Here is a 17,742-nt window from a genome sequence, read left to right on the forward strand (position 1 = left end):
CAACACCGCAGAGACTATTACTTACCTGAGCAGCATCATGGTCGTGATCCAGAGTCCTGCTATGAACGTTGTCCTTCTTCCCCCGGTACTCAGAGAGACGGTCAGTGGCATGACAATGACAGACGTGACCAGCATCGCTCTCCATCACGCCAGTCCTATCAGCACTCCAGGTATGGTCGCCATGACAATGATGACACAAACAGATACAGACGCAGCCCTAGTCCTGCTCCACAGAGAAACAGAGATGCACGTCCACACACTAGAGGCAGTGTTCACTTCCAGTCTCCTGAAAGACATCCACACTCTGGCTCCAACCGTCAGGGAAACTTCCATTAGCTGCTGTTGAGGGGCAAACATCAGCTACTGTCTCACAGCCCCAGAATGATTCCCCCAAGTTAATGCCTGACAAGAATGTCTCACAACCTGATGACTCTGTCTCTTCTACAATCTTGGTTATTGTTGAGGGCATTGAAGTGTGCACTTTAATTGACTCTGGTTCTACTGTCTCCATTCTTGGTTTTGATTTTCTGCGGAAACTCCTGGACATCAAAAACAAAATGCAACTTTGGGACATGAAAATTCCTCTCCTGCCCAAAGGACATGAAGTGGCCGCCTGCTGTAATTTGTCCATGCTAGCGCCCACTAAGATTCCAGCTATGAGTGAAACCCTCATCACAGCCTGTGTGTCAGCAGCTACACCTGCTTCTCCCATGCCAACTGACTACTATGGTGTTCTCATGCCCAACACAACCACAACTGTTGTTCGAGTCTTAAATCCCTCTAGAGATGACATTGAGCTGCATTCAGGTCAACACCTGGGTGAGGTTCATTCAGCTTCATCTGTTGGCATCATATCAGGTGAAGGGACATGTTGTGCAACCTCCCCTATACATGATTTAGCTCCATCTGTCCAGATAAATGACAGCGACCTGTCACCTTCCCAAGTTCAGTCTCTGAAATCACTGCTTCAGAAATACTAAGCAGTATTCAGTAAATACTCAGAGGACAGGATGATGTCCTCATCTACAGCCGCTCTTTCAGTGAACATCTCCAGCACCTGGAAGAAATTCTCTCCAGATTCCAGTCAAGTGGCCTGAAGCTGAATCCCTCAAAATGCTGTTTTGCCAGAGATCAGGTACAGTTTCTGAGCCATGTTGTATCCAAAGACGGCATTCAGCCAGACCGCGAAATGTGAAAAGTGTTGAAGACTGGCTTATTCCACGGCCAGCTACAGAAGTAAGAGCATTTCTTGGACTTTGTTCATATTACCGCAAGTTCATCAGAAGCTTTGCACATCACAGTGCCCCCATACACGCACGCACTCACAGAGAAGAATGCACCTTTCCAATGGACTTTTCAATGTCAGGATGCATTCACTTACCTGAAACATGCACTCACAAACCCTCCAGTGGTTGCATTCCCTGACTTTACTGTGCCATTCTCCCTCTACACAGATGCTTCAGGCTCTGCTATTGGTGCTGTGCTTGCTCAGAGACAAGGGAATCAAGAAAAAGTGATTGCTTATGCTAGTCATGTCCTCACAAAAGCAGGAAAAAATGGTCAACATATGACAGAGAACTCTGGGCCATTGTCTGGGCCATGCGACATATCCGCCACTACCTTTACAAACAGCCCTTTGTTATTGTCACTGACCACAGACCTCTCCTGGGTCTCAGAAAAATACCCATTGACAATGACAGAACTGGTCGTCGTGCACTCTGGGCTCTTGAACTTGATCCTTTTGAATGGACTGTAATTCACAAGGATGGCCACAGTCACCTCAATGTCAGGTCGCCCTGCTGACATCAGACCAATGGAGCAGAGCACCTTCTCCAGTGCTCCTGGTAATCCACACTCTGACAAGAGACATTCTAGCCCAAGTCCTGTTAGTCTGTCTAGTCCTGTCAGTTCTGTAATTCACAGCCTCTGCAGTACTGATACAATGCCAGTTTGCTGTAACCTGACTGGACCACAGCCTCCTTCAGCCTCCTCACAGTGTGTTTCACAGTCTCCTCCACATTTGTGCTTCAGCTCCCTGAAGATGATTTCAGAAAGGAACAACAGCAAGACTCCATACTGTCAGAGGTCATTAGCTGGAAAGCTGAAGGACAGAAACCACCATACTGGCGCATGAAAAAACGCACACTTGCTGAGAAGGCACTTTGGCACGAGTTCCACAGACTTACCTTTCATAATGGTGTACTCTGCCGTAAAGTTTTCAACGCATCCACAAAATCAGTGCTCCATCAAATGATTGTCCCTCATGCTTTAAAAGACACTGTTCTGCAGATGCTGCATGGAAATCCAGTAACTGGTCATCTATCTGCTGATAAAGTCCTGAAATGTGCTCGTCCCATACCTCATCAGAGAGCTCCAATGAAAACAATTGTTGCTACTGAGCCATTCCAAAAGGTCGCAGCTGACATACTTGGTATGTGCTTGTTGTCCACGATTATTTCTCCAAGTATGTCAACCTCTGTGCCATTCCAGACCAGCACTCCATAACAGTTGCAAAATGTCTGTTTGAAAACTTCCTCTGTGAACATGATCAGGGACGTCAGTTTGAGTCTGACCTGGTGAAACATCTGTGTGAACTGCTGGGCGTGCAGAAAACACAAACCAGCCCATATCATCCTCAGTGTGACGACATGATTTAGAGGTTCATCAGGACACTTATTGATCAATTAGCCAGGACACTTCTTCAACAGCCTGGTGAATGGGATGACTGCCTCAACCAAGTTGCTTTGGCTTACAATACCAACCCTCATTCTACAACAGGTTTCACACCATTCTTCCTCACACATGGACATGAAGCCAGGATACCTGCCAACATGCTGTTACCTAACAACACACCATCTTCGTCTACAACAGATTCTCCTGCTGACTATGTTGCACAATTGACGCAGAAACTTCAGTCCGCTTTCAGTTCTGCTGCATGGAACAGAGATTGTGCCAACAATCAGCAGAAACGACAGTATGACAAGAGTGTTAAGTGCACTCCCTATTAGGGTTGGGTATCGGTATCCGATACCGGTGCCTACTCGGTATTTTTTAAACGGTTCCGGTGCTTAAACGGTTCTCGAACTGGTACTTAAAAAAATGAAACCACACACACTTTGTCAAAAAACAATACCCTTTTATTTCCAGGGCCAAATTGAACACAATATTAAGTTAACGACATAGCACACGTTGTCACTCACGCTGTTGAATGGCAACAGTGTTTGCTAGCCTACTTGACATGCATGCTTTGCGGTTGGCATTAAATTACTAGATTTACCCTAAGAGGAAAGGCTGATGTCATCATCATCATCTGTGATGTCCACCACCACACTGGCAGGGCTGGGAGTCTCTTCAATTTGTCCGGCGAGGCCGACACTGGCTGCGGCTGCTGAAGTGCTCGACCTTGCGTCACGTAGGTTATCAAACACGGTGCATTGTTCGGCTTTAAATAAACTCCATGTGTCGCCAGATGTTTCATCAAATTCATTCGACGTGTTACCTCCCTTGCATGCAATTGTTTTATGGCATCTCTTGCATGTCGCTGAGTCTGCATCCTTAGACGTGAAATGCAGCCAAACCTTGGAGCATTTTGCCTTCGGCATCTTCGTTGATCTTCTCACTATCAGTTCTGATCAACAAGTGTGCTGAGTAGCGGCACTGACGTCACGCAAGTTGACACCGGAACACCGGGGAGCGGTAAAAAAAACGCCAGGCACCGAAATGAGGCACCGAAATGTTCGTTCTTATTCGGTATGGTTACTACCGTTTATGTCGGAACCGGTGCCCTATTGGTACCGCGTTTCGGTACCCAACCCTACTCCCTATGTTCCTGGAGACCTTGTCTGGTTAAATGACCCCACAACAGCAAAACAAAAACTCGCTCCTCACTGGAAAGGCCCCTTTGAAATATTAGAGTGCCTTGGATCTGATGTGGATTCTCCTGGAGTGACATACAAGATTCACTATCTCCTGGATCAGTCTGATAAGTCCCAGATTGTCCACTACAACCGTCTCAGACCCTACCATGCTCCTGTGCCAGATCGTGGACATAAGACACCTACATGTGAGTCTTTGCAGCCTCAACTCCCTCGTTTGACTGCATTGTCAGGTGCTTTGCCCTTTAAACCTTCAAAGTTGGCAGCCACAAAGAACTACAACTTATCTGGCCACAGCAGTACTCCTCATTAGCCCCTCCTACTGGCCATCCACAACCCCGACCACAGCCCCCAATCCCACTCTCCCCTCAGTCTTGGTCTGCCCCCCCCCCACTCTGGCCCAGTATGCCAGTTTGACACTGTCCCCTCTTCCACTCCTCGAGGTTCTGGTTCTTCGCTACGCCCTGGGAAACGTCCAGTTAGACCTCCCAGATTCCTAAAAGACTATGTTCTGAAGTGACACAGTTGCTTTATTGTTGTTGTTTACAGTTACTTTTTTGTTTACTTGTTTGCTTATTTATTTGATGAAAAACAGGGACGTTTCTTTTGTGGGAGGGGGAGAAAATGGAAGGTTTAGAAGTGGAGTTAATGCATATTTGAAAGTTGTAAGGCTTAGAAGTTAATATAATTTATATTTGAGTTAATTTACTAGAAATGTATTTACAATGTTTAGTCAGTTAATCATTTATATATTTATGTTACACAATTATTATTTACACATTTACATGTTTACATGTTTAACACAGTCAGGATATTCTGCTGAATCTGCCTCTCGGATTCCATCACGTTTACCTCAGTCTAAGTTCTAGCTTCTGATTTGTTAGGTATCAAACAAGGAAGTGGAGTTGTTGTGAGTTGTGTTCAGTAAAGTACCGCTTGAGAAAGTCATCCGTCTCCATCCTGCTGTTTATTCTCATAAAGAGTGATACACCACCACATACCGAACCCTCACATTACACTTTTCATTTGGTAATTTCGTTAAAGTTTTCCATAGGTTTTTGCATTCAGTGTCAAACCATTTGTTATTGTTAATGTATTAAAGCTTTATCTTAACTGTTTGTAAAGCACAGACTGTATAATTAAACAGGGACATAGTGTACATGACATCACCCATAGGTTTCTAAAGAGCCATTGTGAAGCTCAGTGTGGTCATCTCTGGCTGTTGCCATTTTAGCAGTCCTGACTCTGTCTAATCCATAACTGGACATAGTGCCATGTGGGTGGAGCTAGGCAGGTTGAATGAAGCCTGATTAAGTAGCTGCCTGTGATGGCATCCACCTGTAACTCACAGCAATGCCCTTAATTATGCATAACTTTAATCCTTAATATAATTTAAAGGTGTGAGTTGTACAAAATGACCCACTGTACAGTTGTTATGAACAAGGAAATTAGCTATAGAGACCAAAACAGTTTTTTGTACCAGGTTGTAAACATTTATTTGTGCTGTCAAGTTGTACATTTTATTATGGGGCCTTATGAAGATTGACTCACTGCTGGATTCAGCCTAAAGAGGTACTACAGGTTTTTGCCAAAGTTTTCAAAATGCAGGACTTTTCTTTTCCAACCACCAAAATGTAAAATGGTACAGAGAGAAATCCAAAAAACTAAAAAACCTGAAACTCAGCAGAAGAAAGTCGTCAAGTGTTGGTGATCTAATTTCACTTCTACAACGAGGACCAAACATTCAGCTTCTGCTCATCTTACACATCTATCACATCTAACAGATCAAGCCTATTTTGTGACATCTTAACTGTGCCATGCTGTGCCAAACCAGGCCAGCACAGGATGGATTGAGTAGAAAAGAATCAAAAACACATTAAAGTCTCCACCCACCACATAACTACAGTCTTCTCCTCAGGGCTTTAACAAACCCACTTACATTCACTCCAGATATAGACCGGCCCGACTCTGATCTGCTTAACACACTGCAGCGCTGCAATTGAAAATCAATTGAGGGATGATGAATGGCGGCCATTAGGTTGCTGTGGCGCCAGGCGAGATTCAGTAAATAAAGGCCGGTGTAAACAAAGCGAGCGCTGCGGTCTGAGAGCGTCGGAGACGTTCGTTAGCTGTGTCACAGCTGATGAATGGACCAGCTTCGAGGAGACCCCCGAAGACTATAAATTATATTTCCAATGTTAACTTAATGGAGGAACACAAATCATCCATGGCGGCAGGCCGAGGGCAGAAACCATAGAGTCCTGGACCAGAACCAGGAAGAGTTCAAAAACTCTTCAGTCTCAAGAGAGATGTTACAGCTCTCCAACAGTAAGTAGGTATACTACTACCACCCCATTACAATGTACTGAGAAATGTATCTAATTGCATTTACTCAAGTACTGTCCTTAAGTACAAAGATTCCTGCACTTTTCCGAATTGGCCAAACATTGTACTTTTACTTCAGTACATTCATTTGTAAGCTGGAGTTTTTTCTATAAGTCCAGAAGAAATGAAAAATGCCTTTTTAACCCTTTATGATTACATCAACATATTTAACAATGTATGACAAAACATTTACAAAAAAATATGTTCTCTTAATCTTTATATCCAAATTCAATCTTTTTTTTTGTCTTGTAAAAAAAAAGAAACATGCTTAAGTAAGTGTGAACTAACCTCTGTGACCTTCCCCGTATGTTTGTGAAGCTCAGTGTGGTCAGCTCTGGCTAATAAAAAATGGTCAAATCGGAAAGAAGCCTGGTTATTGAAAACAGCCGGTACCCACTCAAATTAGCCACGTCTTTAATTCTGCATAACTTTAATCTTTAATATAATTTATAGTATATAGACGTACAGTTATGGGGAAATTAGCTCTAGAGACCAATAGGGTTATTTCTGCTGTAAAGTTTGAAAACCTCACTAGAGGAACTGCAGGTTTTGCCAACATTTAGGTTTCAAGGTTTTTTCCATCCCCCACAAGGCAAAATGGTGCTGAGAGAAATCCAAAAAACATTTTGTATTACTTCAGTGTTGGCTTGGAGGTTGCTGATTGATCAAAACAACAATGCTAATGTTAGCTTTGTCAGTTAGTTCAACAACTAGTGGGTGTAAATAACAACTAATCTCTTCATCAGAACGAGTTGGTTTTAATTTATCAATGCGTAAATTTCCACTTTGTAAACACTGACATTACCACGTGGCTATGTTTGAATTTAGGAACAGCTGCTGCAATCGGCTCCCGGAGAGCATTTAACATTACAGATTACATAAAACACTGTGACATGATTGACTCGGCAAGATGTGCATTAGTACAACAGCTCAGTCTCCATCGCTATAAACTCAGGTTGGTGTTTTTCAAAGCCACAGAACTTTATTTAAAATCCTAGAAGACATCAAAAAACTCCAAAGATAGAAAACATGTTGGGCTGAATTTTGGGGAAATATGTCTAAAATTAGTTTTATGCCATCAGTCATTTCATCATGCAGGGATTCACTTCATTCAGTAACAACACAGCAGGTCTTTTTGAAGTCGGCTCTTTATAATCTGTCATTTCCATCCAGATGGTTGGATTCTCATTCAGTTCCCACTCGTCCTCCACAAACTCTCATTAGCTGGTTTCATTTTGTGCTGTCAATCATTTTATTTAAATGAGAGAAATTACTTAATTAAATTGTTTACTTTTCTTTCTATTCCTCCAAAGCAGACTGAATTCAAACAGGACCAGCAGTCAGCAGACCTTTTCTCTGACTTCTAGCATTTCCTGGACACATTATATTGTAAATATAGTCTTTGTCTGGTAGTCTACAATGTTAAAGCACCAGTAGGTAGAATTTAGTGGCATCTTGCAGTGAAGTTGCAGAGTGCTGCGAAAAATGTGAATGCCCCTATCTAGAGGGTCCATTCTAGGTATGGCGGTCTGACATGGTAGACTCCGTAGAACAGGACCTGTTCCTGTGTTCACACAAAGCAATGAGACCTAAAAAAAATCAATGCAAAAACATGACTGGGCACAAATCCTTGCCAAGTGACGCCAATGACATAAATTTGGAGCCGCAAATATGCATTTAAGTATTTGTGCGAGTTTAAAATATTGAACTTTGAGGTTGTGAAGTGTAGAAGAGCCGGAGCTTTTGAACAAATAAACACCCGTAGTCACACTGGACTCTGCTTTGATCTGAAGACATTTACTGACACTCTTCTCAACCTGTCTGCTAACAGCCACAAAGGTGCCACCCCCCATTATTACAAAATAAATTACAGCTAAATCTGTTTGTTTTGGGCTCATACTGCCGCAGTGAGTCAGATTAAAAGGCCAATATTTACTCACATAAAAGGACGCAGGAATTTGCTTCATGTTTGTTGTGACATCAAGTAGCAACGATTCCTATTTTCAGGTGATTATACACTAATGAAAACATAGCTATAAATATTATATTCCATTCCTGATAATGGATCCTAAATATTACACACCGAACTTCAAAGGTATTCAGTTCACTGTCTGTAACCTCAGATCTAAAGCTTAAGGCTGAGGGGACCTGATAGGAGCAGAGTCCCCAGTCTGGGCTCAATGCATTGCTCTTTAACAATTCATTGGAGGCTGGAAAAACCAAGTCAGTACCCAAAAGGTATATTTTTAACTTTGTGAGGACCATCAATGAAGAGAGTCCCCACATGGCCCAATGAGAACAGGTCTCTGTCCCCACAAGGTCATTAATACAAACACTCACACTGACACACACAATGATGCCGAGGACACCATAACAGAAAACCATTAAATGGTACATTTGGAGTGTATTTATTCATATAATAATAATAATAATAATAATAATAATAATAATAATAACCAGAATGCAGTGTAACCTTCAGTCAGTCCAACTGATCTGAGAATCTATTGCAGAGAATAATCACAGTTATAAAAATATCTTTCTTCACACGTCCACAGAGTCGCGTCGGTGGCTTTTTTAAACTTTTATTTTATTGCCCCTTCCCCAAAAAATCTAAAGATAAACAACACAGACATCAGACCCCCCAGGGGAATAAATGAAGACATATTTTTTCCACTGCAGAGAGTTGACAGTTCTGACCAGCTGAGACGACTTCTATCACATCCAAGGATCATTTGAAATGTAGACGATTTAATGAATTCAGAACTTTTTACTCACTTGTGTGACCTGTGAGTGATTTTAACATACCAACATGTGACCAGTTCTGAGGGTCTTACTTTTATTGTTATTTATTTTAAAACAATCCAAAGTTATTTTTCTAAAATGCGGCTTTTGCTTAGCAGAGTAATGAAGCACCAAGACCTCGGGGTGGTCTAAATCCACGACTGTGTTGGACCTCCGTCTCTATTCATCATGTGCTATAATTTACTTTTCTGACATTTTATTTATGTATCTGTCCAAAGTCTTGTCTCTGTTCGGGGCTGAGACTACTGGCGGTAAAGGCTTTCCGATCCTCTGTGAAGTTTTGGCCCTAATATGGGTCCCGACCCTCAGGCTGGATTACACTGGATTATATCATCGTTCTGATTTAATTTGACAAACTGTGACTTTGTGTCATAATTTATGATTTTTGATTTACACATTATTTAAGTTTATGAGTGGGGATGGTGTGTGTGTGTGTGTGTGTGTGTGACTGCGCTGTAATCACTAATGCACAGTTTGAGTCCTCTGAACAGAGTTAATGTGATAATGATGCAGTGGAGGATAAGCGGACACCCAGAGGAGCTTCAATAAAAATCTGATTATCAGCTGCACTGGAAAAACACACTGAGAGAGGAAAAGTGTCGCCACAGGGAGGAAAAAAAAATCAACAAAGCATTAAAAAGAAACGATATTTATCTGAGGGTGTAAGTTATCTAATGGATCTTCTGCTGAAAGACTTCTTATCAAAGGCTGAGATGGAAATCAGGATTTATCAGTATTGTGTTGTGAAACTTTTTTTTCCATGAAAGACATTTTTAAAGACACAGTGAATCATATTAAACCACTCTTTATCTCGTGTCGCAGGTCCAACTCACTCAATTCAAACTCAATTATATCCTGCAAATGAAACCCCACCCACAAATACTCTGACATTTGTCACATAAAGAACCTAAAGTTGCTCCAACTGCTCTTTCACTGCGTCTTTGAATGTATTTTCAAGTTAAAATTTTTATTTTTTTCCACAGATGTTGTGAAACCACGTGGATTAAAATGGCAGTCGTGTGGTTTTTCTGTGACAACATGAATACAGGCTGATGTACGGAAGACCATTTCTGCCAGAAAAAGGAATAAAAGACAAACAAAACCAGCAAGTAAATCATACTTCTATATTTTTAAGTCACAATTAAGGTTGAAAGAACAAAAGATTAATCTCTCTTACTGAGTGGAAGAAGAATGTTAAATTAACAATCTGTTTAAACTCAAGTCCTATCGAGTTGATCATGTGAATAACAAAATAAATCCCCCCTAAGAATCCAGACTAATACATACACTCATTGTGATTTTCAGTTATGAGACACTAAGTTAAAATAATGTGACAAATTCCAAATTAAAGCGTCCAAAATATTATTTTAAATTATGTGATAGTGAATCGAGATTGTTACTTTTTTTAAGTCAATTAATTAGAAATTATGTTACATTATATGTAAAACTTATGAGTGACTTTTTAAGTCATGACCAGTATTTTAATTTATACAATACAATCTTTTTTTCAGGGCAGAAATGAGCTTCCATATGAAACATGAGGTGTGTAAGACTCGTTTAACTAAATATATTTTTGTCTTTTTGTGCTTTTTCTTTTAATGAATCCTCACCGTGGATTATTAGTAGAAATGTGTTTTTCAGCAGGACGTGTATCAAACCATCAACTCCCTGAAATTAAAAAACAAAAACTTTTTTAATCTTTCAAACTTGATTTTGAGTTTTTCCACAAATAAAAAGAACTTAAACCAGAACTAAAAATCCCACCCTCATCAAACCCATCAAAATAAAAGAGAAATGTAAAGACTCCCCCCATCTTTATAATATCATAGGAACAATATAAGATTTGATTTTACAATGCATTTTTCTTCCTCTTTTTTCCAAAAGCTGTTTTTGTAGTTTAAGGTAACCAATGGTCTCAGGTAGCATCAAAGTCTCCGTGTCCTTCTGAAAACTCTTGAAATACTAAAATAGTTCTGAGAGACCAAATGCTTGAATCCCACTGGATAAATATCCAGTCCCCGATCCTGCGTGTTGTTCTTTAAATAAATCAAACAGCTTCCTGTCTGCATCCAGAGTTCCTGTCCATGGCTTCTTCTTTGCTGCCTCCTCTTAATGCCATCCAACATGGCTTCCTTTTTCCCAGAATCCTCTTGTCATCATTAAATAAAAAAACAAACAAACAAGAAATCTGTAAGAAACTGATTTTCTGCATAATCAGACCCGGAGATATTTCTGTTCATCGGTTATTTTCTCCTCGGCCATTAAGACGTAACGATGTCTGATGCTTTGTCTTTTTGTTCCGTGACGACGGCGGCGGTCCTCGGCCCGGCGGTCTCTTCCTCTGTGAATCTGAAGGCACTTGATGTCATGGCAGAGGGTGAACTCTCCTCCCCGGTGGGCCGCAGACAGACAGACGTCAAAATAAGATCTGAAGGTATCTTTTAACTCTGTCGTCCGCCCGCTGTAAAATGAGAGACTGCCGGTTGTCCGTCCAGCTCGCGGTACAGTACTGTTGATCTGAGGAGGGGGAGGACTGGGAGGGGTTATGAGTGGGCATGATGGGATAGAGGGGAGGTCAGGAAAGGTGACATTCAAGCTGTTATTTCCTCTTTTTCTGACTGAAGCGCCTGATTTTCTGTGCTTTGTGGCGCAGAGCTGAAACCAAAAGGTCAACAAGTTCCACAGGAGAGAACGGATGACAGTGACTTTACACTAATGTGGCGTCCAATCAAATGCTTTCTCTCTTCTGAGTGTTTCTGAGAGCGAGGCGTGACAGACATCTATGGCCTCACTGCTAATTAACTTCTACTAACTGTACCTGCCGTTAGCGGGAAAACTCCTTGTGTACGTTTAATAAAGTTCTGTTGACTTTCCGTGTTCATCTGAAACATCGTGTAAAGAACAAACCTGCAGTCGGGATTATAGAAACCTTCTTTTCCTCCACCGGTCTTACGGATTACAGGAGCTGGTTCTGTGCATGAAGGAGAAAAGTTGGTGGCCATGAAACGGTTCTATCTACAGGCAGTGTTTGATTTGTCCGTTCTGGGCTCCTGTAGAAAACATGGCAGAAATCTATTCTCATACAAACTGCTTTAATTATTAGCAGTTATCAAATTGTTTCTTATTTCTTACTGTTTTTATTTTTATGTATTGTACGGTGTTCCTCGAGTGCCCAGACGGGCTCCTTTAAATAAAATGTAATATTATTATTATTATTAAAAACCCTCTTAGCTGCCATGTAGCGAGATGCTGTCTGCTCTTTTTAGGGAAAGTTTTTCAAAAACTTAACGCGTCCGTTTTCTTCTTGTGAGTGTCCGATCGGTACTGAGGATGTGCGACTATCAACAGTGAAACTACTTCCATCATCAGCTCTGGAAAAAAGACGTGTTCAATTCTATTTTAGATTTACTAGCCCGAACATTTTTTATTGTATTTTAGCCTGTGCTCTGGCAAAATGATTGCAGTCAATTCAGGAAGTGGAAATGTCTGAGTGTAAAAAGAGTGTGAACCCTGCCGGGGAATCCTCTCTGTAGATTCTTATATTCAGCTGATTAGACACTAATGAAAACAGAGTTATGGATATTATTTTCCATTTCTGACAATAGAGGAAATGTTTGTCTGTCTTCCTGAGAGCGACATGTTCAGATGTCTTAAGTCAGGATGTGATTAGCTTAGCATAAAGTCTGGAAGAAAGGGGGAAATTGCTAGCCTGACTCTGCTCAAATGTCCGTGGTGGACTGCTCCTTTAAGTCATCCCATCTCTATGAGCTCTTTTGACCTTTTGTGTCAGCCATCTTGGCAGGAAGTCTCTCTGTAGTTCATATCTTTGGTAGTTGGGGGGGGGAATGGCAGGGGATGATGGGATTGGATGGGGAGGTGAAGGGGGGACAGGAGAGTCAATGGTTGTGGCGTTCTGTAGAGGAGGGGGGGTCACCTCTGCCGGCCAATCAGAGCCAGACTCAGAGTGACACACAGCTGCCATATATGGGGTGACGAGGGCGGGGCGGGAGACCTTAGATCTGTGTGGGAAACGAGAGAGAGAGAGAGAGAGAGAGAGAGAGTGTTTGACGACTCACATTTTCTGCTGACAGTTTGATTCATTAGTAATTACAGATCAAACAACCTTCGTTAAATGAGAGAAATGTGTAGGATCAAACCTCATTAAAGGACGGACGCTGTCTTTACAGTTTACTCACTTTTGGGGGGAGGGTCTTTACATTCACCCTCCTCAATGGTGACATCATCGATGGCGATATCTCCCTCGATACCCGAACCCCGGACGCCCTCCATCATCATCTGCCAGACAGAAACAGGAGACTGAGCAGTAATCAGATACTTTACTCCAGTAAAAGTACTCATATGATTATTTCCATTACGGATTTATCTGCTGATCATTTTCTTCGTTAATTGATTGATTTTAAAAATACTGAGTGATGACAAACACAGAGTGCTTCCTGTGACTGCTTCACAATAAAAGCCGGTTTAAGTGTTTGAGCTGCAGAAAGTAAATCCTGACACAGCTGGAGACTGAACCGCAAACAGATGGATCACATAAAGTACACAGAGAGATAATGAATCAATATAAATACACTGAATGGTTATTCATTGATTTATACAAATAGTAGTAAGTAAGTAAATTTAATTCATAAAGCACATTTAAACACAGTGTAAACTGAGTGCTGTACAGTGGATAACTAAAAAGACAAATAATACAGAAAAACACATTGGACCAATAGCCAATAATTCTATAAAACTGAATGAATCCAAAATGGGTTTGATATTGGGAACATCTTAAGGATTATATCTTTAAGATGACATTCAGTCAACATCAGTTAAAACTCTTTCATAGATAAGATTTTATTTTTTTCTCTTCTCTTTTTTTGTGCCGTGGTGAACTGAAAACTGAATCCTGCTCAGCCCTCCAAGAGTATATAAAAACATGAAAAACAAACCTCACAAAAGGCTCTCAGACGCTGAAATAAAGTGGGTGTGGCTTGTACCTGGAAGGCTGTGGTTGGATGGATGTTGACCTTGGCTTGCCGCCAGCGGTCTCCTTGGTTACCGGTCAGACTCCAGACTGAGGTGTCGCTCACCGTCTGACCTTTCTGACGCAGAAACACATTCAGAGCTCCTGCGGACAGAAAGCAGCCGGGTCAGGAGTCTGTTGTTGGAGTTATATCCTGCACCTGAGGGCCTGCTGCAGTCTTACCTATGTGCTTCCCGTACATGTGGTAGTAGAAGGCGAAGCAGTAGGTGGGGTTGTTGGTGGCAGACGAGGAGGAGGAGGAGCTCTTGGAGTTCATGTTGAAGATGGGAGACAGCAGCCTGGCCTTGTCTCCATCCAGCCTCGGCCTCGACGTCTCGATGTACATGTAGAAACCTGTGAGACCATCACAACACAGGCCGGGTCAGAGGTCAGCTCAGGGGTTGATAATTCAAACACTCCCTGTTATGAGTTGGGTTGGGTTGGGTCCCAAAGTCTGTACCAAATTACCTCGGTACTACTGACTACCACATTAAACCGGAAGCAGCTTCCTCGTATTTACATATTTCCTCTAGAAACAGGCAGTTAGGGAAGGACTCATCGCGGAAGTAACAGTGTTGAATGTGTGGTACCTCCCCCAGTACGCTCCCAGTGAACAGCAGGTCCAGACCGGGACCAAATGCAGCATCCAAAGCTGACGGGGGACAGTTTGAAGACAGGGAATAAAGGAATGAGAAAGTACTTTTTTTCTGGTTGGCTCCTTGCACCCTGTGGCCGGCTCAGCTTGCGTTAGCTGCAGGAGCTAAATAGCTAACGGCATCTAACATTACTGTTAGCGACAGTTAGCTTCTTTTAGGAACAAGTCCATCTGGAAACTCCACAAATCACCTTGGTACCGCTGTCCTCAAACTGTCCTCTGTCTGTCTCGTTGTACGCTAAAGGCAGCTACACATGTTATTTTATGATTAAATTTCAATATAAAAATACAAAGAAAGTGAGTTTTTGTAAATGTTTCTGCATACGTTGTAACAAAGGTACAATAGGACTGCAATCTTAAAGGATTAATATTACATTTTTTATTTCTTAAAACCCATTACTGAGCGTACAGGATGAGAGAGTAAGGTTGAGTATAGCGAGAAAGAGAGAGAGACTAACGATTCGTCAACCCAGCTGTTTGTTCTCGCCGCAGTGAGTCAGAGCAACAAAATATATCGAACAGCTGAACAGTGTAACGTTTCTGTGTTTGAGCTGCCTAGAGGGTACATATGCAGGTAAATAATGCAAATCAAATGCTTGTAAAGACAGGATTAGAAAAAAACAACCAAATTTAACTGGAATTTTCATCCAATCATTAATGAGACTCTCTGTGCTGGACAGGGAATTGAACCTGTGGCCCTGCCTTGCTCTCCTGCACAGTTTAACCCAGGAGGCATGAACAGTAAAAGCTAATGTCACAGTCCTACAGAGAGCCGCAGCAGTGCAAACAAATCCACCTCCGGCTCAGCAGAAAAAACAATCCTCACAAATTAAATTGTACGAGTGTAGAAAACGCACACGCACGCATGTTTCCTGTTTGACAGCGGATTGCAAACGGCTCAGCCCGAGGCTCGCTTTAATGAGATTCTACTGCAGAGTGAGACGAGCTGCAGAAGAAGAAGAACGGGCTGATTTTCCACAAGGAGACGAACAACAAACTGTCACAGATCAGCTGAATATATGGGGAGTTATTTTATTTACCCGGGGATTAAACTCTGAGCACGCACAGATATTTTATATTTGTCCTCGTTGTGCAGTTAATCCCGAACGAACCAAGCTGCTTCTCGTATTTATAATCAGTTTATTAACACTTATAAAACACAGATATGACAACAATTACAGTGGTATTCATGTTTAATGATTGAGTTGATCTTGGATGTTTCAGTCTCTGATGGATACAAACACACTGAATAAAGCTGGAACAGTAACATCAGAATCAGAATCAGTATGTATCCCTGGAGGGAAATGGGTTGCATTCTGCTCAAGCTGAACCAAATTATAAACAACAATATATACAGAAAATGTAAAAATACGAAGATATAACAAGAAAGCTAAAAGTTTGGAAAAATAAGAAGACGAGCAGAAGCGACTGCAACAGGCTGCAGGTCAACGCCAGCGCACTATAAATACGTTGTTTATTTGCGACTTAAAGTGCTTTTACTTTTATCTTTCCTTTTTCTTTTACTGGAAACCTTCTGCAGATGTTTGGTGAAAATAAACTGTTCTGTTGAAAGTCACAGCCTTTTGTTTAGAAGAGATGTTCTGCTCCTTAAAACCACCAAAGAGGAAGAAACTCTGAATCTGTCAAAAAGATGCTTATTATCTGTATGATTGACTTATTGATCTGATCTGAAACCTTCATGAAGTATGTGTGTATGTATATAGTTTGTATCACTGAAGGAAAAAGGTTGGGAACCTCTGGCTGCTCTGGGATTAATCTTTGATAGAAACTCCAGTGAGCAGCTGATTGATATTTTATATATAACTATAATATAACTATAATATATACAGTATGTATGTGTGTCACATCCTCAGTAGGAACCAATGAGACTTCCTGTAAGTGTATTTCTCTCTCTCAGTCTGACCGGCTGTCTCTCTACCTCAGGGCGGAGTCTGATGGCCAGGTGTTGACAGCCAATCAGATTTGATTATTTGGTCTCTTCCTGCCTGGAGGAGCTGCAGCAGGCGGCCTGCGAGACGACAGGTTGTGACTCGCACTCTGCACTTCGCTGTGTGGCGGTTTTCCACTGGAAGACCAGGACGCCAGCGGTTAATGTGAAATGCATTCTGGGATACGTGACTCCCGAAGAGTCCTCGATAAAACAGAGAGATACTTAAAGTCCCCGTGAAGTCATAATCGATGTTTATGAGTTTTTATCACGTCTGTCTTTGTGCTGTACGTCTCCTGTCCTCCAGAAGTTCTGTTTCAGGTGTTTTCAGGATGTTTCAGATCTATGACCTCACTGAGTACTGTACAAACACCTACTTTATAACTCCATTAGCTAGTTAGCACTACTGTATAACTGTAGAGAGAGTTTCTTGATGGACGGATAGCTTTAGCTAAAGTAGCTAACTGCTGATTAACTAACTGTATCTGCTGTTAGCGGGCGACAGAACCGGGCTCAGTAGCAGGACCGGGATAGAACACAGCCTCCGAGACGGACAGGGAATAACGTTACAGTACCGAGGTCAGTTACAGAGTTTCTGATGGACAGATTCAGAGATCCAAAGGCGCTGGAAGGTAGGTGTTGACGTTAGCTCATAGCGCTAGCTGCACAGCAGTGGGAGTGCAATGCGACGGGGGAAATTTGAATTTAGTTTCATAGTGAATCTTAAAAACACAAAAAAAATGCTACACTCAGCTAAAACATTATTATGGGTCCCAACAATCCATAAAAAGATCCTGGAGGGACCGACAATGAGGACAGGATCTTTGTTTGGATCCCAAACGGTCCTGAATCATTAATATCTGTTTCTTTCCCTCTAACGGACTTCTTCTACGATCACTGCTGAGCTTCAGTGGCAGAATGGCGGGACTAGTAAAACTAGTTTTCAGGATTAAAATGGAACAACATCAGCTGTCAAACTGAAGCTTCTGGAAATGTGTGGACGTGACAGCTGACTGTTCTGTGACTCTTTAAAAGTAAATTAACAGACAAA

At 41.8% G+C, this 17,742-nt stretch overlaps 2 protein-coding genes across 2 annotated transcripts in view; both read right to left on the minus strand.

Annotated features, from left to right (window-relative positions):
• The window catches only part of LOC127362766 (uncharacterized), a 143,288-nt gene that overhangs the window by 20,094 nt on the left and 105,452 nt on the right, over positions 1 to 17,742 (minus strand). The gene's annotated exons all lie outside the window — the stretch shown is intronic.
• The window catches only part of mdga2a (MAM domain containing glycosylphosphatidylinositol anchor 2a), a 75,873-nt gene continuing 66,783 nt past the window's right edge, over positions 8,653 to 17,742 (minus strand). Inside the window, exons 14-17 of the mRNA XM_051398924.1 lie at positions 14,272 to 14,442; positions 14,063 to 14,193; positions 13,259 to 13,358; positions 8,653 to 13,081 (exon numbers count right to left, since the gene is read on the minus strand). Of these exons, the coding sequence (XP_051254884.1) occupies positions 12,993 to 13,081; positions 13,259 to 13,358; positions 14,063 to 14,193; positions 14,272 to 14,442 (491 nt within the window). The 3' untranslated portion in view covers positions 8,653 to 12,992. The remainder of the gene's footprint in view (positions 13,082 to 13,258; positions 13,359 to 14,062; positions 14,194 to 14,271; positions 14,443 to 17,742) is intronic.

Source organism: Dicentrarchus labrax, unplaced genomic scaffold, assembly GCF_905237075.1.
Source record: "Dicentrarchus labrax unplaced genomic scaffold, dlabrax2021, whole genome shotgun sequence".
Classification (NCBI taxonomy): Eukaryota; Metazoa; Chordata; class Actinopteri; family Moronidae; genus Dicentrarchus; species Dicentrarchus labrax.